The sequence below is a fragment of the Eublepharis macularius genome, chromosome 2, assembly GCF_028583425.1.
Source record: "Eublepharis macularius isolate TG4126 chromosome 2, MPM_Emac_v1.0, whole genome shotgun sequence".
Lineage (NCBI taxonomy): Eukaryota > Metazoa > Chordata > Lepidosauria > Squamata > Eublepharidae > Eublepharis > Eublepharis macularius.
In genome coordinates this window covers 169943908-169969481 of record NC_072791.1, presented here as the reverse complement: position 1 = coordinate 169969481, position 25574 = coordinate 169943908, and the positions used below count along the sequence as shown (strand labels likewise).

The window sequence follows — 25574 nt, the reverse complement described above, 5'->3', positions numbered from 1 at the left end:
TACGGTTCTCTGGATCCTAGCCTTAGGTTCTTAAAACTGGTGGACTTCTGGTGGGTTGAATAGTTTCTGACAGAGACCCTTCAAATGACTCACACTGACTCTCCACGACCCTTTTCAACCTAACCTTATTTGGAGTAGCTCTGAATAACTGCTTTCTTCAAACAACTGTGTGATTCTAGGAGGTGACTGGATGTCCCATCCTATTCCACTTCTATTTCCAATCTTAGATTATAAACCACATCCTCTGTAGTGGCATCTGCACCTCATTCACCTATGGAATATGGTGATCAGCAGAGGACAAAAGGCAATGGGATGGGTGGGGGAGTTCAACAAGCCAGAGAAACACTGGTGTAGCAATAATGGTTAACATCAGCTGAAGAAGACTGCTATAGAAAGCAAAAGCAGCACAGCTGCGCAGATGCATGTTTGGATCCGAGCATGGATATGTACTTCAATGGCTGCATTCTGATGTATATATAGCTAGGATATAGCTAGGAGCTTCAGACTAAGGGCAATGCAGCTTCATTTGCTCTTATTGCCCAGTATTTTTGTATGCTGTAAGCAATTTTTATGTATGCTGTAAGCAATCACAATTCTCTTTTGTAACTCTTATTAAAAATAAATAAATGTGTCACGGTCACATTTGACGTGATGCATGTCTGGTTGCCATTGGTGTAAGGAAATCCCTCTTTACAAATATGGCACCCAAGAAGCAGTTTGGAGAAACAATAGCTGTGAACAGATACAATAAAGCTCTGAAAGAATGTAGGCAGTTTTTATGAACCTCTTGTCCACACTCACATCAGCTTTTGCACTGAAAATGTCAAACATCATGAAAATTCTGCACAGCACTATTAAATACCAAACATGAAGGTTAGCAACAAAGATTCAAACGCAAGTGTGAGGTCAAATCAAAATTAAAACCATACACGTGCACACACAAAAATACTCACAATAAACTGTCAGTGAAACTAAGAGGGGAGATAACCAACACAAGATGAACAGAATGAAAATATGCTTAAGAGGTTACTAGGGAAAGCTGTTAAAATAAAACACAGTATTTCTCAAGGAAAGACTGGAGAGAAATGGCCTTTGACATGCTACTTAGATGTCCTCTAACCAGCACAAAGATTAAATTTACCAGTACTCAGCACAAAAGTACTACAATTGATAGTTTGCCTTTTATCTTAGATAAACTCTAAAGCATCCATCCATATCTACTGCCGAGTATCCTAAAGTGCCACATACATCTAGTATTCTGAACAAAGATACTATCATCACTGCACACGATGCCACTGTACAGTGCCTGACTGAGCAGAGCCAAAATGGGAGCATAAACATCTTTTCATCATATGTGGCAGTGGCAGGCATCCTCTCATAAACTAGGCTTAGGGGGGCACGATTATGTAATTGCATAGATGTACATGCTGCCAGTGTCACATGGTAAACCCACATTCCTGACTAGTCACCAGAAATGAACAGCTTCTGACTACCCATCTCAGTTCTGGTATGAATTGGGGGCAAGGCCCAACAACTAGGGCCACACTGCATTGCCTACACTACTGTCTGAAGTGATGCAAAGATATGAGAGAGGGACAAGAGAAGGCAGACAGCAGCACTAAAGAAGAAGGGGTGAAGTGAGAGTGGAAAAGCCACTTGGGAATGAGAAGGGAGATTTAAATGGATGGAACCAAGTCATGGGACAAGCTGAAAGAACACACAGAGTAGCCAACCTATGCAGCCTTCCCTGGGGCCTAAAGCAGAAGACCTTTGTGCAAAGGGGGAACATGTGAGGCTGACTAGGATGCTTGAGTGAGTGAGCGGGCAGAGTTAGCCATGCCACCTTGAGTGTATTGGTGAAGCTGATTAGAAGAATGTATCTGCACACAGATTATCCACTCATTTTTGGCTAACAGTGGACAGATTTAGTATGTTGCTACCTACTGACTTCGCAACAATGTAAGCTGGCCCATCTTATAATCGTCAAAATGGTACCTGACGGTTAAAACTGAATGGTCAGGAATCTATATATTACTCTCTACATGGAATTTTACTGCATGGAATTTGCACTGCAACCGAGAACAAGACTTTAGTTTCTTTTTGTTCTAGGTTCTGGAAAGATGGAAATTTGGGAGAGCAGACTCCAAGATTGATGCTGTTTACATATGTAGCCTTAACAGAATCTCTCAACAAGAAATGGGAAGGAATTCTATTCTCAAACAGAACTGGCTAGTCATACCTTACTTTCTTACTTGCTTGCACCTCTGCATTTTTTCTGTTTCACTATAAAATTTCTTTTCATTTAAATATTTACAGTGAAGTGCATGCTGTCTCTTTCTCATTCAATGCACTCTACCTGGGGTTTTGCAGAAGACAAGGTATTTTAATTTGCTGATAGATCCAGAGGAGTTAGCCGTGTTAGTCTGTAGTAGCAAAATCAAAAAGAGTCCAGTAGCACCTTTAAGACTAACCAACTTTATTGTAGCATAAGCTTTCGAGAATCACAGTTCTCTTTGGCAGATGGTTAGTCTTAAAGGTGATACCGGACTCTTTTTTATTTAATCTGCTGAGGCAAACTCCCAGTTCTTTTGCATCCTAAAGTAGCTGTGAGATGAACTTTAGCGGGCCTACCCTACTCAAAAAGCAGTAGTAAGTGCTTACGGTTCCCAAGAACTCTGCTCTTTTTACTTGGATTATGTAAGCTTCTTAGTTAAGAACGTGGTTGTTAAGAAAGCTTCCATTTTAATGCAGAAGATAAGATTGAACAATCTGTGGGATCCAAACAGTTCTTCAATAATATAGCTGAAAAGTTCTGCAATGCTTATAATATAAAGGAAGGCATACTAAATTGCTTAATTTATAACAGTTAATGTTCCAGCACAGAGATTTTTTTTAAGAACAGGGAACTCTTCCCATACTAGTTTGTCTGCTGAGGTTATTCTATCTGCTATACAAGTCATGAGAATTGTAGAAGATCCCAGGACCATGTTCTGTAATACACTGCTTTAGCTTTTTGGATTATCCATCGCCCCACATGAAATGAATGTATGACATAGAACATATCCAACACTCTCCAGGTGCTGCACCGGATGAATGAAGCAAGGGAGGGAAGAAGCAAGAAGACTTTCAGACAAGCATCTTAATCTTCTCACTGAAGGCCAAAATACATCATAGATGTGACACGTTGGGGACGCAAGTGCCCAACCCAATTTTTCACAGGTAGGATTGGTGTTAACTCATTTGAAAGCATTGTGTTGTTCCACATGGAGTCTGAGGAAGTACAAACAGCCTCTCCACCACCCCTGCTGTGGCTGTTTCCAACTGTAGCAGCACAACGCTTTCAAAGTGAGTTACACTGAACCTATGTGTGACAACGAAGGAGATCAGGCACCTGTGCCCCAACTCATGTCACATGTATTGTGTATTTTGTCCCAGAGGATTCTTCAATCAGATCTCATGAGTCATATATCCACAGACACATCTTGAAAGCTCTTGCTCTGATAGAACTTGTTTACCTGCCATATTCCAGAAGTGTAGCATGAACTTTGGACTCCTCGTCTAGTAACTTTTCTGCAACTGATTGTCGTTTATATTTCCTCTGGGGCTTGTACACCTCCTGCAAGAAAACAGCAGTGTTTTACATCTGAAAGTGTTAATAAAAATACTGACATAAACACAATCCAGTCATGGTTTCCTCCATTCAAATTTCGTTACCTTTGAAAATTCTCAGGTATTTGAGGGCTCATATAAGTGTCCCTAAGGCTTCCCCAGAAAAAAAGTCTTATGTGAAAAAAACTGTCATGCTGACAATAAAGACACTGAAGAAACTGAACTGCAATACATTAGGGAGTTCAGGGTGCCAGTTAACTCTAATCCAACAGAGTTGTCTGGCCACTGACCTCGACTATTTTACAGGTTCATTTTCCAATTTAAGACACAGCTGCCTGGAAATGCACAATTTCTTCTCAAACATATCTAGAAGACATCCAAATACAATGAGGAAAATAATGTTGATAATTGTTAATGCCCCCTCCACATAATTAAGTAGATAAGATGTAATTTCAAGTCACTGAAGTCAAGAGTTCATTAATTCTATTCTAAGTTTTTATTAAATCATTAGGCTTAATTACAATTCACTTAATTATGAATGCTTTAGCCAGCCATGTAAAATAAAGGAAGGAAAATGAATTTCATCATAATTAGGGGAAGGGGTGGGAAAAGCATTTCTAGCATATTTTTAGCTATCAGAAACAATGGATATGCCGGAGTGCTTAGATTTAAGGCAAAGAAGCTACACTGGAGACACCATCAGGATCATACAAATCCTCTTAAGCTACAGAAGCACAATATATAGCTTATACCATCTTAAGTAAAGTGACTTCCTATTGACATAAAGGGACAAGATCATCTGGGATCTCCCCAGAAAAAAGACCTGCTCATACAACCTTAGGCCATCTCTTGCAAGAATCAGGAAATAAAATATGCTCATAACACCAATTAAATGCAACAATGAAAATCTCGGTTGCCATGGGTTTGCCATTGCCATTCTTCCACGTACTTCCGAAGGTGTAGGGTGGGGAGAAAGAGCTCTGCGCTGCTGGCCCCATCAGGACTGGGCCCTCATGACATTTTAAAATCACTTTAAAATGGTGACAGCGATCCTGTGGAGGCCACATGTTCCCCATCATATTTAGTTTGGTCCTAACAGACAAAGGAAAGGAGGGAAGACCTCTCTGCCTGGTTCCTCGGAAGCTAAGAAAAACCTCTGCACCATCCTGTAAAGTCAGGTGGAAGAAAAAGATTAAAAAACTGCCCGTATCTGACCCCAAGAACCAATATGCAGGTTTGGTTCCCAATAACTTGAAATTGGCATGCATCTCGCAAGGGATACCATCTGCCTGGACTCTGGCACAGTCCCCTTTTAAACCTACATTCTTCCAACAACTTAAAAAAAATGTCTTAATCAGACGAACATCTTCCCAGATGTATCATCTGTTTCTTTTCAATGCAAGAAAGGCTAATTTCAATTAAAAAAACCCAAGATTCATAATTAATTTGAAGCAAGAGATGTGTACAATAAAGCAGGTGAGAAAAATGGTGTGGGAAGGCTATTACAAAAAAACTGCAACAGTACATTTAGATGAGTTTTTTAAATACTAGTTTTCCAGTACTACATAAGGACAAACGCTCACAATCCAGAAGTTTTTTGTAAGAATTTACATGAACATCAGCACCTGAACTTCTTCCAATGACATTCCACCCTCTTTTCCAGACACAAAGACAAAGGTAGTTTACTCTCTCAAAGATACAATGACAAAGTAGATCATTGTTTCTACAACTTGGCTTCTCTATACCATTTATTCTGCCAGAGGAAGATACGTCAAGAGCTTTTAAACAGTGTTTTGATCAATGTTGGCAGCATCGCAAGTGGGAGATCTTTGTAAAAGTACAGCAGATCAGTAGAGAGGCAACAGAATCTATTCAAATTTGATGCCTCTGCAAACACAGCAGCATAATGTTCTATTTTATGTGGTGTTTTAAACTGACATTGCTTCATACAAAGAGACAACAGAAAGAATTCATACAGTTAGTACTTAAAAAAAATGTAACAGGATCTCAATCCAGAGATGAGCCAGCTAGAATACTGTGAATGCAGCAACCCTATTTGGAGTTCTAAAGCTCTTAAACTCTACCACAGTAAGCCCTTAAGACTACAAAGAGAAACACTTGTCAAGGAATAAGTCAGAATAAACTTAGCAGCCCTTTTTTGAGTAATATGCTTAGAGTCCCAGAAAGCGCAAGCAGGGCATTAGACAGAAGCAAGACACACTTCAAACAAAGATAGACGATAACATCCAATCTATTGTAATAAGAAGTTTGGGTATATCTGGCTTCTCCCTTAATAAACTGGAACTTAGAATAAAATAAGGTATGGGCTCAAGGACATTCAAGACAGAAAGAACCCTGTATTGCCTTGGGTGGCAAAGGTGGTTCAGACATCTCTGTTTCTTGTTGACAACCGCAGCAAGAGAATGCACTATCACAGACTGAACACTGTAAATGTTCAGTGACTGTAATCTGGGACAGCACTATTACACAACCAGAGAGTAGCAGAAGTTCCCATACCAGTTGCTGATTCTATGCCTACAGGAGAGTCCAAGGAAAAAAACTGGCTGAAAAAGGAAGCTATACTTATGGCTCCTCTGCTAAATAGCTTCCAATCAGCACATCCTTCAAGTATGCTTTTTAAAAAATTGTACCCTAGTAAAGAATTTATGAAGCCATTTATGCTGCCATTACAACATCTTGCAGTAGAACAGTCAAGAGATTTCAGAAGTGTGCTTACTGTGACTCATAACCAGACATTATAAACTTCAGAAAAGAACCCCACAAAAACAGTCCACTCTGCACTAGGTGAAGGGTTCTAAAATCTTGTCAGTCAAGCCACAGACATTTGGTTAGGTTCTGATTCAAAGGCACAAACTGCTTGTTCCTGTATCTGAAGAAGAGAGCTTTGATTCTCAAAAGATTATTCATGGAAAATCTTGTTGGTCTGTAAGATGCCACTGGACTCAAATCCTGCTAATCCACATGCCCATTGCAAGTTCAGATGTTCAGCATGATGGAAGCAACAATGGAAGCAAAGCTGTGCAAAGTTTCCAGGACAGGAGAGAATTGTGTTACGTCTCCTGACTTCTGTCAGACAGAATAAAGCAGAAGGCAACATTTACAGTTTATTATGCATCTGCATGAGAGTAAGAAACTGCAAGAAGGCAGGAACCTGCAGTAATCTCATTGTCTTCATTCATTTAAAAACAGCAATTTTAGATACAATAATCATTTATCATTACAATAATTTCCTTCTATCCTTTATCCTAGTTTGAGTGTCAGACTAGGATCTGGAAGACCCGGGTTCATTCTGCCATGGAATTTTGCTGGGTGCTCTTGAGCCTGTGACTTAGGGCCAAGCTATAAGTGACGAATGACACTTGAACGGCAAGTGGATTGAGTGGAGGGCAAGTGAACAGGGATACACTTGTCGTGCAAGTGTCATTCGTCACTTGTAGCTTGGCCCTTAGTCTAGCCCGCCCCACTGTTTTGTGGTGGTTGTTGCTGTAATATCAATTCATCATGCCTGGACAATGAGGGTGCTCCATATGTGTTATTTTCTTGATTAGCAAGATATATCTCTTTGTACAAGGTGAGGACACCTCCCTGACTCTTCCTTCTCTTCATGTGTCCATCACGAAAGATTCTCTCTTGCCTCATGGTCTTACAAGATGCACTTTTCTAGAGTGATGGAGGCCTAATCCACATGCCTACAGACGAAGTGTGGTGCTAGACTAGCCAAGCTAGCCAAGCCCAATGGGGGAAAGTTCACTTTTAGACTAGGATTCCTTGTTCTCCTACAAGACATCCTGTAATTGGAATCTACCTCAATAAATTGAAAGTTACCTTGTATGTTTAAGAGCCTTCTATCACTAGGAATATATAATATTTCAGACATTTCTTCAAGGATGCAACACATAGTTATCAGACCTCTCTCCACCCCACCCCCACTATCAACCCAGGAGAAGCTGCATTCTCTAGAAGACTGTTGTGATGTAATCTACTTTAAAGAAGGTTTCTTAAGTGCAGCACTCACAGAGATGGAAGGGAAGGAATTAACAATTGCCTAGAAAGAGACCTTGATTGACAAGCAGCTTTCTTCTCTCTGATTGGCCAGTCAGAACCAGCCCTCAGGATGACAGTTGGTGCTGACAGAGGGTTTTTTAAAGTTCAGTTGAGTGTGTGAGAGAGTCTGACAAAGAGGGTCTGAAAGATTCCCCTCTAAAGTGAGAAAAAGGAAGATGTTTGCCCTAACTGTAACAATATTGTCTTAAGGAATACTTTTAGTTAAGGATTCTAATTATAAAAGCCAGCACAAGTTGAAACACAGCCAAGATAGAACTGGGTGTGTGTGTTTTGGCAGACTGAGTGGGCAGTAAGTGGAGATTCCCATTCAAGCAAAGTGGATAGGGTTATGTCTTCTAGATGAAGAAGAATAATTCCTGCCGTGTCAGAGTCTAGAGGGGGGTTTGGCTCTAAGGAAGAACCCAGGTCTGTTGCAAGGGGAAAATAGCATTGAACTAACATCAGGACATCTGAGCTGAAAAGGGAAATCTGTGAAGAAGCATTGTTGCTTTAACCAAAATATCAAACAAAACATCTCTAACTCTTATGGATTGTAAACATTCAAACTAAGCTGCCAGAAAACTATTTTGCTTATTACTTTTAAAGTATTCTATTCTACCAACAAATTTTACCTCAGCAATTTCAACCCATACTCCACCCTTGCCTGTTCAATAAAGTTGCTGTTTCTTTTGAGAGTAGGGCTCCTTCCTTTCCCCTATCAAATTTCTGGGCTGGGCTAAAAAGCCAAAAATATAACTGCTTATCAGGATGGGACAAAAAGAACTTTACAACCGTAAACAGAGACACACTACTTGGGGCTGCTCAGCCATAGCAAGTGAACTTGGATTCTGGTGGGAAAATCTGCCTCAGTGTTGGGGAGTGAAGAGGGGTCCATCATAAATGTACTTCAATTTTGTTTCAAAGGTGATTCAGTTCTCCTACATTCTACAGATTTCCCCCCAAACTCTCAATCAGTTTGTGACACTTACAGATATCTCACCAACTGCTTTGATTGCCTTCTCTTTCCTTTGCATGAAGTCATCATCCTGAAAAGCAATTCACTGTGATGAATTTTTAAAAATTCTGAAAAGATTCAATCAACACTGCTAATAAAGTTGGGTTAACTATCACATCAACTGCCCCTCAACTATTATTCATATGGACAAAGGCCACTTTTGTATTGTGATGTTCAATCTTTATTTACTACAACAGATACTGGGGCTTGTAATGAACATCAGAAGTTATCTGATCCAGCAGGAAAAAAGTTCAGACTACTGTATCATACTATCATCTGAAGGTGTGTAGGCATCAGTGGCAGAGCATCTACAGAAGGTCTGAGATTCAATTCATGACATCTCCATTTGAAAGACCCAAGTAGCAGGTGAGGTGAAAGATCTCTGCCTGAGACCTGAGAGCCATTGCCAGTCAGAGTAGACAATATTGACCTTGACAGACTAACAATCATACGCAATACAAAGCTGCTTCACGTGAATTATTACTAGAGACTATGAGAGTCATCTGTACTCCTTACAATTCAATCCCTCTTTGTGTCTCAAGATTCATTACAAAGATGTTCTATCAAAATCAACCACCTTTGAGCATAACCCCTGGAAAAGGAAGGGGAAATCACCCACTTCCTTCATCAATCCAGCAACACCAGGCAGATAGCCCCCATGCCACTCCTGAGGAGGACACTTCTGTGATCATGATTCTTCTGGTGGATGCAGGCTCTACCCTTCAACTTCCATAAACATTCCCCCTCTCTCTACACTTCAGGGACCCGGAGCCTGCATAGTGGGATGGCAGCAAGATCCTGTCTAGTGAAATATCATCCAATAGGTATTAGTAAACAAAAACGTCATTATCACAACCAGGCAAAATACACCTAGATAACTCTTAATGAAGGATGTGACGTGGACATAAATGAAAAGTTTGATGGAGTATAAGGGAGTTGGGCTCCCTATCCTGACTTAACTAATTCAAGTGAGCTCCAGTATTAAATTTCTAAATATCTGTGAAGTATATATGAAAACTGTGTATCCAAGAAAAAAATCAAAAACATGTTGAGATTTTTAATCAGAAGGCTGGGTACTTTCCATATCCCAGCAACCTCAATCTGGGCATCAGAATACTGTGGTTTATGACTTGCAGTGTTATTGAGAAATGAGTCAGAGAAACGTTAGAGCTCCAAGCTGCACAAATACTTATAGGTGTCATTATACAGGCAATGTAAAGTGCATTAGGTCACTTTCATCCAAGCACTTACTTTAAATTTGAATTTCACTTTTACAATCTGAATTATTGGGTGTATGCACACTACATTCTTGCAAATTATATAGTGAGATAGTTCATCAACATTATAGTGAGATAGTTCATCAACTTTTAACTACGGAGAACAACCATATCCAGGCTTTCCTGACTGTGGTACAGCTGCTTCTGCACCAGAAAACAGTGTGCAAAATATTTTTAAGAATGAGAGATGGCTGGTGTTGGCCTAGCTTCATGTGGGTTTATGTGATGCCAACTGCACAGGCATAAGAAGAGCTTGATAATGCCTGTTGTGAAAAAAGTCTAAATGGTAAGAACATGACTCCCACATAAATGAGCATACTAGATAAGAGCATTGCCTTCAAGTACCTTCAGTAATACTGCCCCAGATCATCCCATGAATCACTTCGACCCACAGCAAGTTCATCCTCCCTTCTGATATACAGACCTGGACATTTAATACTTATGGAGTTGCATTAAGTTACTCCACAATAAATACCACCCCATAAAATTTGATCCGTAATCTTTATGTCCTAAAACCTATGAGCCAAATCAACTTATGCAAACCTGCATCATTGCAATTCTATTTAAGGAGGGTTAAGATGATCCGTCTCATCTGGAGTTACAAAAGATGCAGCTAAACATTTACCTCTGGAAGACTGTGTGTTTTTTGAAACTGTGATATAGAAAATGTGCGAATGTAATCTCCCATTTCTTCCCGTGTCTCTATTGCACGTTTCACCAGCCACTGAGAAGCAAAAAGAGGAGGGAGGGGGAGAGAAGAAATATTAGCATTGAAACCATTATTGGGCTTCAAATACATGCATACAAAAGGAATTAGATGCGACGATGAAAAACACTTTTTCAAACAAGGAAAATAAACAATCTCGATACAAATGCAGTATGAAGAAAGAAGCTGTAACTTTTTCTGGGATATGACTGGCTATCAGTGAATACGTGAATTCCATCACATCAAGGACACTAAGGGGTAGGGCACCTCAAATTGCACCACAGAGCTCAGTGGATTATCTCTGACCAGGGATTCTCAATTTTAACTTGCCTTGCAGTCCTGTGGTAGGAATAAAATAAGGCAGGGGTGGGCAAATTGCGGCCTGCGGGCCACATGCGGCCCGCTACAGAGTTTTTTGTGGCCCACCAAGACAGTAGAAAAGTGTGATAGGGTACATTTGTCTCATTAAACTGATTCTAAAATTAAATGTGCTTGCAGCTATAGATGATATGAAATTAGCACAATAAATACATTGAATAAAACAACCACTACTTTATTTAATTTATATTTATTGATTTTTATGATACAATTTATACGTTTTCTGAAATGCAAAGTTAACTAATGAATGCAATCATTTTAAAAGGTGCGGCCCTCCGCTAACCTCCGCTCCCACAAAGTGGCCCCCAAGCCAAAACAATTGCTCACCCCTGAAATAGGGGAAACCTTTTTATGCAGTCCTGAGTTCTTGGAGGCAGAGCTGGATACAAATCTGCTAAGGATGACTGAGGTGCCACCTTTGTTTCACTAGCCATATTCCTTCCCTTACTGACATTCCCAGAATGGTGTATCTGGACTTTGTCTATATTTCCAGATCCAGTTTCTTTCTCATGTTACTTCCTCCAGTTCCCCTACTTGCTTTCCCTCAGTGCCTTCGCTTGGATTGCTTATATGCAATTGGCTTCTGACCCTTTCTTTACTCTATCAGCATTCAGCAACGTGATTCAGCCTCAAATTCTCATTGGATGAAGAGCAAGAATGCACTCCATCTTGCTGCATGTGCTCCAAGGGACTGAACCCTTCTCCAGACTCTGGCAAAGAGATGCCAGTCCCTGTAAGGCACAAGAATCATACCCATAAGGTTGCTCAGGGCCCATTAGGCCTTACCACATCCAACTTCCAGCTTCCCTGCTGTCTGTAATAGAGCTTGCTTGGCATGCCAGAGAGAAATTCTGATTTGACTGGATTCTCTCTCCATCCCCTCAGTCTCTTGATGTATGACAGATTCTTAGACTATCTAGGGAGAACACTGTTTACTATTCAGTAGATGGTTCATCGCAGGTCTTTTCCTCCTAGAAGCACATTCCTTTGAGAATCAGGCATATAGCTGCCCATGTCATTGGTGTGTATCCTGCCACTCTGTACAGAAGCACAGTTTTCCTGCATTCTACTCTACTCCTGCTGCCCATTCCAACCACCTGAAAGCTATTCCCAAAGTTGAGGGACCCATGCAGAAGAACTGCTGCATAATTTGGAATGAGGAGTGCAATTGCTTCTCCTTCCTCTTTTGCAATCACGTTTCCATGGAGGAAAAGAGTCAATTTCATTCCCTTGTCCTTTTTCACTCTAGCCAATTTATTTATTTATTTATTGCACTTTTAACCCGCCCTTCCCACAAGAGGACTCAGGGCGAGGTATAACATTGATTAAAATACAATATAAAAACAATAATCGCAGCATAAAACCAGCAATCAATAAAACCATTCCAAGACGGGGCAGTCCTGCTCTCCTGCCCGTCAGCATACTAAAAGGAGAGGTAGTAGCGGACAGAAAGATAACTGTACCCCTTTTCAGGGCAGCCAGCAGTGGACCCTCCATAACTCCTCATAGAGGGAGACCAGTAGAAGGCTCGACACTGATGGACTAAAATTAACCTCCACCATATGCCTGGCGGAACATCTCTGTCTTACAGGCCTGCCTAAACGATACAAGATCCTGGCGGGCCCGAGTGTCCTCAGACAGAGAGTTCCACCAGGTCGGGGCCAGGACCGAAAAGGCCCTGGGAGAGGCCAGCCAAGCCTCCCTAGGGCCAGGGACCACCAAAAGATGTTTTCTTGTTGAACAAAGCACTCTCTGGGGCACATATGGGGAGAGACAGTTCCTTACGTACGCTGGTCCCAGTCTGTTTAAGGCTTTATAGATCAGAACCAACACCTTGAACTGGACCTGGAATTCTACTGGGAACCAGTGAAGCTGCTGCAAGATAGGCGTAATGTGTGTCCTATACGAAGCTCCAGTTAGGACATGCGCAGCAGCATTCTGGACCCGTTGAAGTCTCCAGATCAAACCCAAGGGCAGCCCTGCGTAGAGTGAGTTATAGTAGTCCAACCTGGAGGTGACCGTTGCATGGATCACCATCGTTAGGTCCTGGGCCGAGAGGAAGGGCGCCAGTTGCCAGGCCTGCCGAAGGTGGGAAAAGGCCACCCGAGCCACAGTCGCAATCTGGTCCTCCATAGACAAGGAAGAGTCCAGAATCATGCCAAACTCCTAACCGATGGTATGGGCACAAGTGGTGTCCCCTCAAAGGTCAGGAGAAGGACCCCTGCCTCCGACAGACCATGGCCTAAGTACAGGATCTCTGTCTTCACGGGATTCAACTTCAGCCTGCTCTGTTCTACCCACTCAGACACGGCCTCCACAGCTCTCAACAGGGTGTCAGGGGCAGAGTCAGGTTGGCCACCCATCAACAGATACAACTGGGTGTCATCCGAATATTGATGACAACCCAGTCCGAAACTCCGCACCAACTGGGTAAGGGGGCGCATATAAAGACTGAACACAGGGGAGAGAGTATTGCCTCCTGTGGGATGCCACACTCCAAAGGATGGCATGTGGACAGTCTCTCCCCCAGCACCACCCTCTGTCCCCAATTGTGGAGAAAAGAGACAAGCCACTGCAAGGCCGTCCCACAAATCCCCACATTGGTGAGGTGGTGGGCCAACAACTCATAGTCGACCATGTCAAACGCTGCTGAAAGACCTAACAAGATAAGCAGTGCTGACCCGCCCCGATCCAGTTGCCTACGGAGATCATCTGTGAGGACGACCAACACTGGTGTAAATTAGCTGTAAATTAGCGTTGATTGGAATTGGAAAGTTTCTATCTGGAGAGTGTGACTAGGACTATTATGTGCATAGAGGAGGCCAGGATGAAGGGAAACCGAAACGAGCAACTCTAAGCTGGCGGGCTCGTTGCCACCTACCTGGAGATCCAGAAGGATCCTATCAGGCTCTTCTGACATTGCTGTGTTTGAACACTTACCTTATACTGACCATCCTGTTGGCATCACCATATATTTGGAGTGTGAGGACACGAGGAAGAATCATTCCAAGAACTGTCATTACTCCAGCAAATTTGTATAGGAAGTTATAGAATTATCATTGTCTCTTTGCAGCTATTATGGGACATATGTGTGTATTTATGTAATTGTATATGTACACATTGTAAATATCTGACTGATTGTATATCTTTTATTCACATGGTGAGCAAGACATGAATAATAATATTTTGAGTAAATAATTTATTGATTTATTGGGTTCCTAGGGCATCTTGCCCTTGGTGGTAATTGGCTTTGTTGGGACCCTTTTCTTTTTGTGGCTGTTGGTGGAGAGATGAGGGACACCTGTCTTCCTCCCTGCATCTTCTTAATGTGCCAAAACAGCTGGCAAGCGCCACTTCACTTTCACTGCAATTAGAAGAGCAAGGAGATGACACAGCACTCCTCTTCTGGATCAAGAGGCCAGCGGTTGCCCTGCCAAAACCAACTGAGACCACAAGCAGGGGAGGCTTGAAAACACTGCAGAGACAGACAGGTGACATGACCCCTGGTGAGAATGGAGGTGAGGGTAGGCAGTGCTTGCCTGGCTGCTCCCCAGCCAAGCAGGAACAGGCCCAGGAGGCATTTTTACAAGAAGGAACTCCCAACCTTAAAATGGTGGCTGTACTTGTGGCGAACTCAGGGATACTGCATTATCAAGGTTGGCTCCAACTCAGGTGGTAACTTCGTTCTCAGAGTAGATTCTGGAGCTTTCACAATAGGCAGTTTTCTGCCTATTGGTGTAACTTCAGTATGTAGTAATTTTCCAAACAGCTTACTTGTGAAAATGTCTTCCTTAAACTCTTATGCCTTAGAATAAAATCTGCTTCCATAACCCCTTACCCAAATGCAACCACTGACAAAGAAATTATGAATGTGAAAATACGATGTGTAGTCTGAAATCATTCTTAAACCGAAGATCATACCTGCACAACAGGAAATATGTGAATGAAATCCAGTCCCTGTATTTGATGAGGCTCCAAGCGATGAGGGCACTTCATTTTGGGCAAGACTGACACAATTTTCTCGGTTAAGGCACTGGAAAAGGAGAATTGTGAGATACGGGGAAAGGGTTCTCCAACATTCAGCAGCCTACAAGTGCCCTCTAGTGGCTTACATCAAATATTATAATTAGAAAAAGTGAGAGAAGAGAAAATCTTGCCAAGTTAAAGAAAATGCTATAACAAAAACTCACTTGCAGATCTGGACATCTTCCCTCACTTTCTTCAAGCAGGTAACCTGCACAAATGTTTGCAATACTGATGTGCACCCCCACCCCCCAAAAATTCAGTAAATCTGAATTTTTTTTTACCAAATCTGAGGGTGGGGGGGGGGGAATCAGAATTCCCTGAATTCCAAATTGATTCTTATTCGATTTGGGTATTTCTGAAAAATCAGGCCATTGTTTTCTATGGGAAAATCACTCTGGTGAGCTGGAGGGGTTAACCAAACTTCACCAAATTTGGCAGGAGCCTACTCCTGACTGTCCTCTAAAGACATCCCCCCCCCAAAGTTTCATGAAGATTGGACCCCAGTGGTCAATTTTATGGGCTCCATAGAAGGTGCCCCCAGCCACTCCATTGTTTTTATGGGGAAAAAGTCAGAGCCGACTCCTATTGCAGAAACACTATTGCAGGCAAGGCTGCCATGGCCAAGACAAACACCCAAATACAAGCTGAGCTCATTCCAGAGAAAGCCCAATAGAACCAAATTGAAGCACAGAAATGGAATATCTCCCCTAGAACCACAGAGGACCAACACCACATCAGAGAATCACATCCATGCCACCCAAACTAAACTGAAGCAATGGACACTGTTACAACTTAGCCCAACAGAAGCTAACCACAACCTTGTGATTGTATTTGGATATCTGTGGTGTTTCCCCACTGGCTGAACCCAATGTCTGGCTGCCGTGAAAGACACTGATTCGGTTGGGTCCAATCTTCCTGAAATTTGGGGGTCTTTAGAGGACCCTGAAAATTTAATGGAATTTGCATGAAAAATGCCACCCTCAGCCCCCTGATGCAACTCCCATTTTTCCCGATAGGGAATAATGGAGAATGGATGGGGCACCGTCTTTGGGGGTCCATAAAATTGGCCCCTGGGGTCTAATCTTCATGAAACTTGGGGAGGACAGTTAGGAGTACATTGGTGAAGTTTGGTTTAAAATCGGCCAAAATTCGATATTTTAATCTGAATTCCAAACTGAACTACACACCTCTAGTTCGCAATCTCTTCAAAAGGAATGTGTAAAGTCTCATTTTCATCTGATGTGTTGTACTGCATTGTTTTATCCAATTATCCCTGCTTTATCTTTATCTGTTTGCTTCTGCTTTTTATTTTTCTTCCATGTTTTACAGTTCATCTTAATGTTGTTTTATTGCTGTTGTACTATAAGCAGCCTTAGAAATATTTAATGAAAGGCGTTGGATACAAATATTTCAAGCAAATAAAGCGGAATGGACACAGCTGGAAATTACTGGAGCGATTCTTAGAATATGCAGGAACAAAATATGTGTGCATGTTCTTACCAGGTTAGCAAAGATTTAATCTTATTTTAAAGATTACTTTTAAATTTAAGGTGAGAATAGTTTAAAGAGGGTCTGTACTCGGGACAGTAGAGAAGGGCATTTAAAAGACTGACAGTGACTCCTAAACTGAGTTACATGCTAAGTCCTCCAAGGCCAATGGGCTTGGAAGGTACAACTTTACACAGAGCAATATTGTAAGAAGCCTGAGAGGCAGAAAATGAAACTTAATAGATCTTGAAAGAGAATTCTTAAGGCAGGAGGTTTCTAAAAATCAGGGGATCTCGTGTACAAGTTTCACATACAAACATGATTTCTGCTGAATATTTCAATCATTTTAGAGGAGGGGAGACCCATACTGTTTCTCAGTTGCCAACTTACATTTTTTGACCAATGGTTGAGTTTTCCTGGAACAATAAGTCAACATCAATGTCAAAGTTGCATGTTGTGATGCACCATGTCATGCCGCCTACCACCTGAAACAAGGGCCAAGGACATTTCATCACTCCCAGATGCTTCAGGGAAGTATTACGTGATTCACACAACAAGCTTTTAAACCATTCTTTTACAACAGCCCAGATCTTCATTATTGCAGTCTATTACCTGCTGGAATATGACCATTATATTAACATGGTGGGCACACAATACAAATTATGCCTAAAGCTACTTTTACATTTGAATTAATTCAACAGGGTACAGTAACTGGGGAATGCAATTTTTTGTCACTTCTTAACCATTTTAACCCTCACCCAGGTTTCAGATAGTCAGAGAGCTAGCATCATGTTCTAACACGATGTTAGCTGTATACCACGTATAACCATTTTAAAAGGGGGAAGTTATGCCACGCACAATTCTGATCAAGTTCAAAAAACCCACATGGAAGTTGTAAGAGAAATCTGCTGCTTTAAGTTCTGTGTCATAAGAGGAGTACAGACATTGTACTTTCTGATATTTCCCTTGATCATTTTCTCTCCTCCCCCCGAACCTTGCTGTTCTATCCAGTAGTCCTTCCAATGGGCATTCCAGATTATTACTTTTGACAAGGAACCAAAAAACATAAACATCTCTAACCCCATATTCAGTGAGACCAGCAGAAGAAAATGGCATCTAAAGAGCAAGGAAGATTGCTCCCCACCTTACACACACAATACAGCACTATGGAGCGCCATGGAGGAAATAAGCCACAGACACCACTGCAGAAAGAAGTGGGGAAGGCACTCCAGCCACAAATCCCTCCCACTCACTATGCCAATGCTGCAGTGCAAGATTTCATAACAGTGAACCCACAGCGCACAACTCTGTAGTATCACCGCAATGCACTGAACCTTCTCTTCCCCGCCACCTCTTCACTTGAATATTTCTCAAATTATGGCACAAAGAATGAATCTGGCCAACTCAGATAGTTTGTTTGATATAAAATGGGATTTAGATCTATCTGTCATGAAATTGGAACTCTGTTTAACATAAAAGTTCGTATTTCACACTGTATGATCACCCACTCATATTTACAAGGGGTAATCAGCTCTCATAAGTGCCCCAAGAGGAAGCACTGATATTCTCAAGGTGTGAGTTTTTAATACTTCAGAACACAAGTTTCCATGTTCACTGCTGGCATCTCAAAGGAATTTAGATTTATACATATAATGCAAATACATTCCTTTAATACTTTCAGGAAAAACTGGGTATCCTGCCCAACGTGAAAGGTTTTACCCAACCTTTTGTCACCCCATTGGTATTGTTAAAGGTGTCAGATAGAGAACCTTCAAACACCTGTACTGCAGGTATCAGACTTCTTGACGCTACCTTACTGAGGGGTGGTTGTAAATCAAATTCCCCCCACACTCCCTCCATTTTCCCTCTGCATATTAATTACATTACTTTTAATCCACCTCCCCGCAAGCAGGGTCGGGGCAGATTACATCATATAAAAACACATTTATACAATTTATACATCCATAAAAGCAATACAAATTATGAAAAAAATCAGGCTGCACATCATACAGGATAATATCATAACTAATTTCCAAGATGGCAGCGATCAATAGCTGGTAATTAAAAAGCCAGATGGTGGACCACCCTGATGGGGAGGGTTTAGATCTTTCTCTTCTCCTCTTACCAGGCTGACAGAGGCCTGACCCAGCCTCAACCATATGCTTGTCAGAACATCTCTTGTCTTACAGACCTGGTAGGAAAATAGCAAATCCTGTGGGGCCCTGGTCTCCATAGACAGAGAATTCCACCAGGTTGGAGCCAGGACCTTTGGATCAGAAAAAATACATACTAAAGGATTTTACAATATGTAATTCTACACAGGTTATATATATCATCAAGTGCCCTTGTGACAAATGTTAAGTCAGAAAAGCAAGTAGAAACCTAAGAACACCTATTGCTGAACACAGAAGTGATATTAAGTTAAAGAGAATAAATGCCCCATTGGCAAAACATTTTATTGAAAATAATCACAGCCCTTCAGATTTCACCTTTTGGGCTGTACAAAAACCAACCTGGCAGAATGAGAAACTGCTATAGAAGAAAGAGATGGCCTGGATAATTGGTCTTCAAACTTTGGTTCCAAATGGGTTAAATGTGTCCTTGGAGTTACATCGGCTCCTATAAAGCTTCTACCTAGTAGAGACAGCTGCATCATCTTGTGGGGAGATATAAATTAAATGGTTCCTCTCACTAAGTAATTACTACTATTTTTGCATTCTTACTGTAAGAAAATGGAAACGCTCGCAGGTTGGTAATATTTAACAAAAAAAATTGACTCATTTAAAAGTTGTGCCAGAACTTGCCTGACACAGGGTTAGTTATCTTGTCTCTTCCGCTCTGTGATTTTGTTTTTTCTCTCCGTTCCATATACAATTATAAGAATGGAATAAGCTGTAACAGTTTAATTAGTTGCTCCTCTAAATAATTACTTGTTCATTTTTATTAACTGTGTATTTGATTTTTAGCATAATTTTATATGGATAATTTAATAATAATTTTTGTAACATTAAGGGAACTTAAAACTTATACTGATGTATCACATCAGATTTTCTTGAAGAAGCTTTATAGCAAAACATGTAGAGAATTTTTACTTGGATAATAAATATTCTTTTTCACTTGCACCATTGGCTTTTGCCTATTTCTGTTCTCCTGTGATTGGTGCAGCCCTCCCATTTTCTTCTTATCAATCAATTACAATTTAGTTGATAGCTGAAGTTTTAACTAATTACTTAGCTTAAACAAATGTTGGTTTCACTTCTCCTCTTTTGAAGAACCCTTTTGAAAATAATTTACAACTTATTATAAAAATAGCCTTTCAAACTTTGTATGTTATGATTCTTCTAATTTCTAAAGATGTTCAACTTTTGGCACCTGAGACAGAAAATCCAAATGATCCCATGGGAGGTAAATTAAACCGTAATAATTTTGCTGCCCATTAATTGTCTTACATAATTTGCTACCAGAGGCATGCTATGCTGTCAGCCTGTTCAAAGGAGGGGCCAGCCATGCTCATCCTGTAACCCACCAATATTTATTTAAGTATTTATTTATTATTTTACTTCTTTTCCATTCTGACTTTCATCCCAATGGAGACTCAAAGTGGGTTAACATCATTCTCCTCTCCTTTTATCCTCACAACAACCCTGTGTATGACTGGCCCAAGGTCATCCAGCAAGCTTCCTTGGCAGAGCAGGAAATCGAACCTGGGTCTCCAGATCCTAGTCTGTCACTCTAGCCACTACATCAAATTGGCTCTCCATCAGAATACATATAGACTTTTCAAAAAATAAGCCCACCTGGGTAAATTTATAGTTGGCCTCTTTCCTTCTGATGAATTAGCTGATGTTTTAGATGACTCATCTGAAGACAAAAGCCTGAAACCAACTGCACATTAATGATAACAAAGTTAAGATCTTACCTTATCAAAGGGTGACAGCCCTTTAATTCTTGCTCTGAAGTAGCCAGCTGCCACTAATAGCTCCAAAATTTCAGTTAGCTTAATATTTTGTTCTTCATCCTCTCTTGTTTCAACCTACAAAATGTAATACTATTATTCTGTACGTTCCCTACTAAATATGCTGAATAGTAATATGACAGAAATGCTTTTCTCATAGCAGATGCAAGAGAAAAGCATTCCATTCCATCAACACAGTTATTTCTTGTTAATTGCACATATAGCAAAATAGAGAGAGATCAAAGCACACTACCTCAGTATATGAGAATTATTCTAGCATGGCACACTGAGGTCCCTTCCTCGCCACCACTGACCTGATGAAATCCCTTTGCTGACACAGTATTGAACATGAAGAAACAACTTTTTTCTTAACTGAAGGAATAGTACATACAGAAAATTCTTTGTCAATTATTAAAAATATAAAACCTAGTTGCAAAAATATTTTAACACTGCAAAAATGTTCCTACAGCTTAGTTTCACCCTTGCTATTCTAAGATGTATTGTGACAGAAGCAATAACATATCTTTTCATTAGTGTGGGGCTAGCCAACAAGAAATTACTGGGATTTTGTGTTTACAAGAGATATCATGTATTTTTTAAAAAATCTCCAGTATTTCCCCTAAGATTTGTCTCCTGGAACCAGGCCTTTAGCTTGACTCAGACATGGAAACATACAGCTGTAAAGCTATACGCTTCTATTTGGATGTCATACAAAATTATTTCAAAAGTCACATATTTTTCCGTTTTTCATTTAATTTCCCCATTCAACTAATAGCCTGCTTCACACATCAAAAAATGTGTGCGCTCAGCATGAACATCTTAACATGCAAAATACAAACTTGTTTCTTTAAGTCAACCCCCCAAGTTGTAAGTACACTCCACAGGGAGCTCCCATGGAATATACATGCAATGTACACACAGTCAAGGTGTGTCACACTCCAGTGTATAGAGAGCCAATTTTGCACTAACATTTTCAAAAAGAAAATTGAGACCAGTAAGAAGAGTGCTGGCTTCCTGTGAAGAGATGTGTATTCAAGTCCTTGCTTATTTATTTACTTCATTTATACTATGCCTTTCTTCCCAATGGGCAACCAAAGCAGCTTACGCTATTCTCCCTCTTCTATTTTATCCTCACAACAACCCTATAAGGTAAGTTACGCTGAAAGTGTGCAACTGGCCCAAGTCACCTTGCAAGTTTCTGTGGCATACTAGGGATTTGAACCTGGGTCTCACAGATCCTACATGGATGCTCTAACATTGGTTCTGCTTATGTCTCTAAAATAGGAACTACTGTGCTCTGCCACAAAGTGTTAGTATGATTGAAAGCAGTCAAGAACAGTAATTTTATTCCTTGACCAGTAAAAGGTTTGCTAATCAGTTTAAGTATCTTTCATACATGCATATGATACAATCCTAAACAGAGTTACATCCTTCTAAGTTCACTGAAGTTGTGGGTATAACTCTGTTTAAGACTGTCCAAAAATATTCTGCAAGCAGCCATCTTGAAAAGACTGATTAAATATAAAACTGTTGTTGCTAAATTAATTAACAACCAAATTATTTAATGTTGAATAAACACACACAACGTACATTTTAAAGTGATTTTTTTTCTTTAGGTTGAAAAAGAGTACCGTGCAAACCTGGAATGTACTAAAGTTTATATTGTCTTAGAGTTAATTTTGATGTTGCTTATGTGGACTAGCATACCTGGACCACCTAATAAGGATATGTACATTTACAAGGATTAGAAGTCATGCATTGTATCCATGTCTTATAACAATATATATATTCTGGCACAGCATTTGTCTAGGAGCAAAATGCAATTACCTATAGACACATATAAAATAACATAACCTATTAGAGAAGGTGTATCTCCTTGTCTCTCCATTGCCGCCCACAAAAATACAAAAGATTGCCAGAACAGCAAATGGCTCCTCAAGTTAGTGTCCTCGTAATAAAACAGTTTCTGTCTCCAGGATTCCTAGGTATGCTAAAGCATAATAGACTTTAGACGTACATTTGCGGACAGCCTCTATACATTCTTGAACAGTACAAGACTGGAGACTTTTTCGCCCATGAAGCACTTCGAGCATTAAACGAGATACCTGCTTATTTTTATTACCATTACTGGAAACACGGCCGGGAAGAGAGGAGTTATCTACCATTTAAGTAGCATAAGAGTGTAGAGGAAAGGAGCTGTGTTGAAGCTCGCATTCATCCTAGGTTCAGCACAGGCGCCTGTTCTATACTGGAGGCCAGTCCAAGCAAACATGAGGAATGCCCTGAGCGTGTGCAGAGAGCCTTTCACTCAAGAACGAGTAAGCCGTTTAAACGTAACAAAATACTGGCAGGAGGAGTTTCCAAGAAGCCTCCGTAATTCTCCTTTTCGGAAGGCAAAGCTTGGAAGACAAGGTTTCTCACAGCCGCTTTGGGCCAAGACGCTTACCTCCTATAACAACATAATAATCTAAAGTAATTCTTCTCCCTCCCTCAAGCCATATTGCAAGGTTCGGGAACGAAACACGCCTGCACAGGGCCAATGAACGCAACAACATGGAACGCTTCGGTAGCAACGAAGACGAGGCAACACCCACATGCAAAACCGCTGCCCCCTTACCTCCTGGGGAGGCTGCTGCTCGAGTCCCTTCGGGGCGCCCATGCCTACACGCCGGCTCCTCCGACCAATTCGCTCACGTCCGCTCCTACAGCACGCAAAAAAAAAAAAAAAATAGCCCAGGGTAGGAAAGACTCAGCCGAAGCGCTCTCCTTCCGCAAAGCAATTGCCTCTCCCCTTTCCACTCATTGGTTTGTCCTCAGTTTCATCACGCCCAGCCTAGCTTGGGCTGTACCATTCTCTCAAAACGGGATAGGAACGGGATTGCTCATGTGACTGCTTGGAACGGAAGAGTCGAAGAGGGCGGGGTTGGGTTTAGCAGCTGGCGGTGGGACTGGTGCTGAGGGGTGGGGGCTCTTCCCTTTCAAAGTGTGCGTGCGTGTGTGTAAAACGCCCATAGATTCGTTTTTTCCGTACTGAGTGTATTAAAATACGGTTCCTTACGTTTTCGTCCAGAGGAACGCATAGTACAATCGTTTCTACGTTATCCACATGTCCTGTTCAACCATTAGTTGAGGGCCAATTAGAGATCAGTGTAAGCTCAACCCCTCACCTTTGCTCCCCACCCAATATTGTCCCCTACCGACATATTCTTGGAGGGATGTACTAAAACAAATGACAGGATTGCCCATTGGAAATAATGGGAGAGGCTTGAATGCCCATAGGAAATAATGGGAAACTAGAATGCCCATTGCCTTGCATGGGCTCCATTGAAACACATTAGAGCAAAAAAAGAGGTGCAAAGAAAACGTGGAATGGATTTTGAAGGAAAGTGTCTGGGCTCAGATAACCTGTTCTGGGACTGGATTGACAGGCCCCATGCTGGAATGACGGCCCCTGGGTGTGCCAGAAGGGCTCTGGGACTGGAATGACAGGCCCCTGACTGGAATGACGGGCCCTGGGTGTGAGAGAAGGACTCGGGGACTGGAATGACAGGCCCATGACTGGAATGACGGTCCCTGGGTGTGCCAGAAGGGCTCTGGGACTGGAATGACAGGCCCCTGACTGGAATGACGGGCCCTCGGTGTGCCAGAAAGGCTCGGGGACTGGAATGACAGGCCCCTGACTGGAATGACGGGCCCTGGGTGTGCCAGAAGGGCTCTGGGACTGGAATGACAGGGCCCATGCTGGAATGACGACCCCTGGGTGGGCCAGAAGGGCTCTGGGACTGGAATGACAGGCCCCTGACTGGAATGACGGGCCCTGGGTGTGAGAGAAGGACTCGGGGACTGGAATGACAGGCCCATGACTGGAATGACGGTCCCTCGGTGTGCCAGAAGGGCTCTGGGACTGGAATGACAGGCCCCATGCTGGAATGACGGCCCCTAGGTGTGCCAGAAGGGCTCTGGGACTGGAATGACAGGCCCCTGACTGGAATGACGGGCCCTGGGTGTGACAGAAGAGCTCGGGGACTGGAATGACAGGCCCCATGCTAGAATAACGGCCCCTGGGTGTGCCAGAAGGGCTCGGGGACTGGAATGACAGGCCCCTGACTGGAATGACGGGCCCTGGGTGTGAGAGAAGGACTCGGGGACTGGAATGACAGGCCCATGACTGGAATGACGGTCCCTCGGTGTGCCAGAAGGGCTCTGGGACTGGAATGACAGGCCCCATGCTGGAATGACGGCCCCTAGGTGTGCCAGAAGGGCTCTGGGACTGGAATGACAGGCCCCTGACTGGAATGACGGGCCCTGGGTGTGCCAGAAGGGCTCTGGGACTGGAATGACAGGGCCCATGCTGGAATGACAACCCCTGGGTGTGCCAGAAGGGCTCTCGGACTGGAACGACAGGCTCTGTGCCGGAATGACGGCCCCAGGGTGTGACAGAAGGGCTCAGGGACTGGAATGACAGGCCCCTGACAGGAATGACGGGCCCTGGGTGTGCCAGAAGGGCTCGGGGACTGGAAAGACAGGCCCCTGACTGGAATGACGGCCCCTGGGTGGGCCAGAAGGGCTCTGGGACTGGAATGACAGGCCCCTGAATGGAATGACGACCCCTGAGTGTGACAGATGGGCTCTGGGACTGGAATGACAGGCTCTATGCTGGAATGACGGACCCTGGGTGTGACAGAAGGGCTCTGGGACTGGAATGACAGGCCCCTGACTGGAAGGACGGGCCCTGGGTATGACAGAAGGGCTCTGGGACTGGAATGACAGGCCCCATGCTGGAATGATGGCCTCTGGGGGTGCCGGAAGGGCTCTGGGACTGGAATGACAGGCCCCATGCTGGAATGACGGCCTCTGAGGGTGCCAGAAGGGCTCTGGGACTGGAATGACAGGCCCCTGACTGGAATGATGGTCCCTGGGTATGGTAGAAGGGCTTGGGGACTGGATTGACAGGCCCCATGCTGGAATGACGGGCCCTGGGTGTGCCAGAAGGGCTCGGGGACTGGAATGACAGGCCCCTGACTGGAATGACAGGCCCTGGGTGTGCCAGAAGGG

The 25574-nt window shown here is 42.5% G+C and overlaps 1 protein-coding gene across 1 annotated transcript in view; it reads right to left on the bottom strand.

Moving 5' to 3' along the window:
- CCDC93 (coiled-coil domain containing 93) overlaps window positions 1-23229 on the bottom strand; it is a 67976-nt gene extending 44747 nt beyond the window's left edge. Inside the window, exons 1-7 of the mRNA XM_054972581.1 lie at window positions 23137-23229; window positions 20484-20597; window positions 16955-17049; window positions 14972-15083; window positions 10592-10690; window positions 8664-8720; window positions 3516-3616 (exon numbers count right to left, since the gene is read on the bottom strand). Of these exons, the coding sequence (XP_054828556.1) occupies window positions 3516-3616; window positions 8664-8720; window positions 10592-10690; window positions 14972-15083; window positions 16955-17049; window positions 20484-20597; window positions 23137-23178 (620 nt within the window). The 5' untranslated portion in view covers window positions 23179-23229. The remainder of the gene's footprint in view (window positions 1-3515; window positions 3617-8663; window positions 8721-10591; window positions 10691-14971; window positions 15084-16954; window positions 17050-20483; window positions 20598-23136) is intronic.
- Between the last annotated feature and the right edge of the window lie 2345 nt (window positions 23230-25574).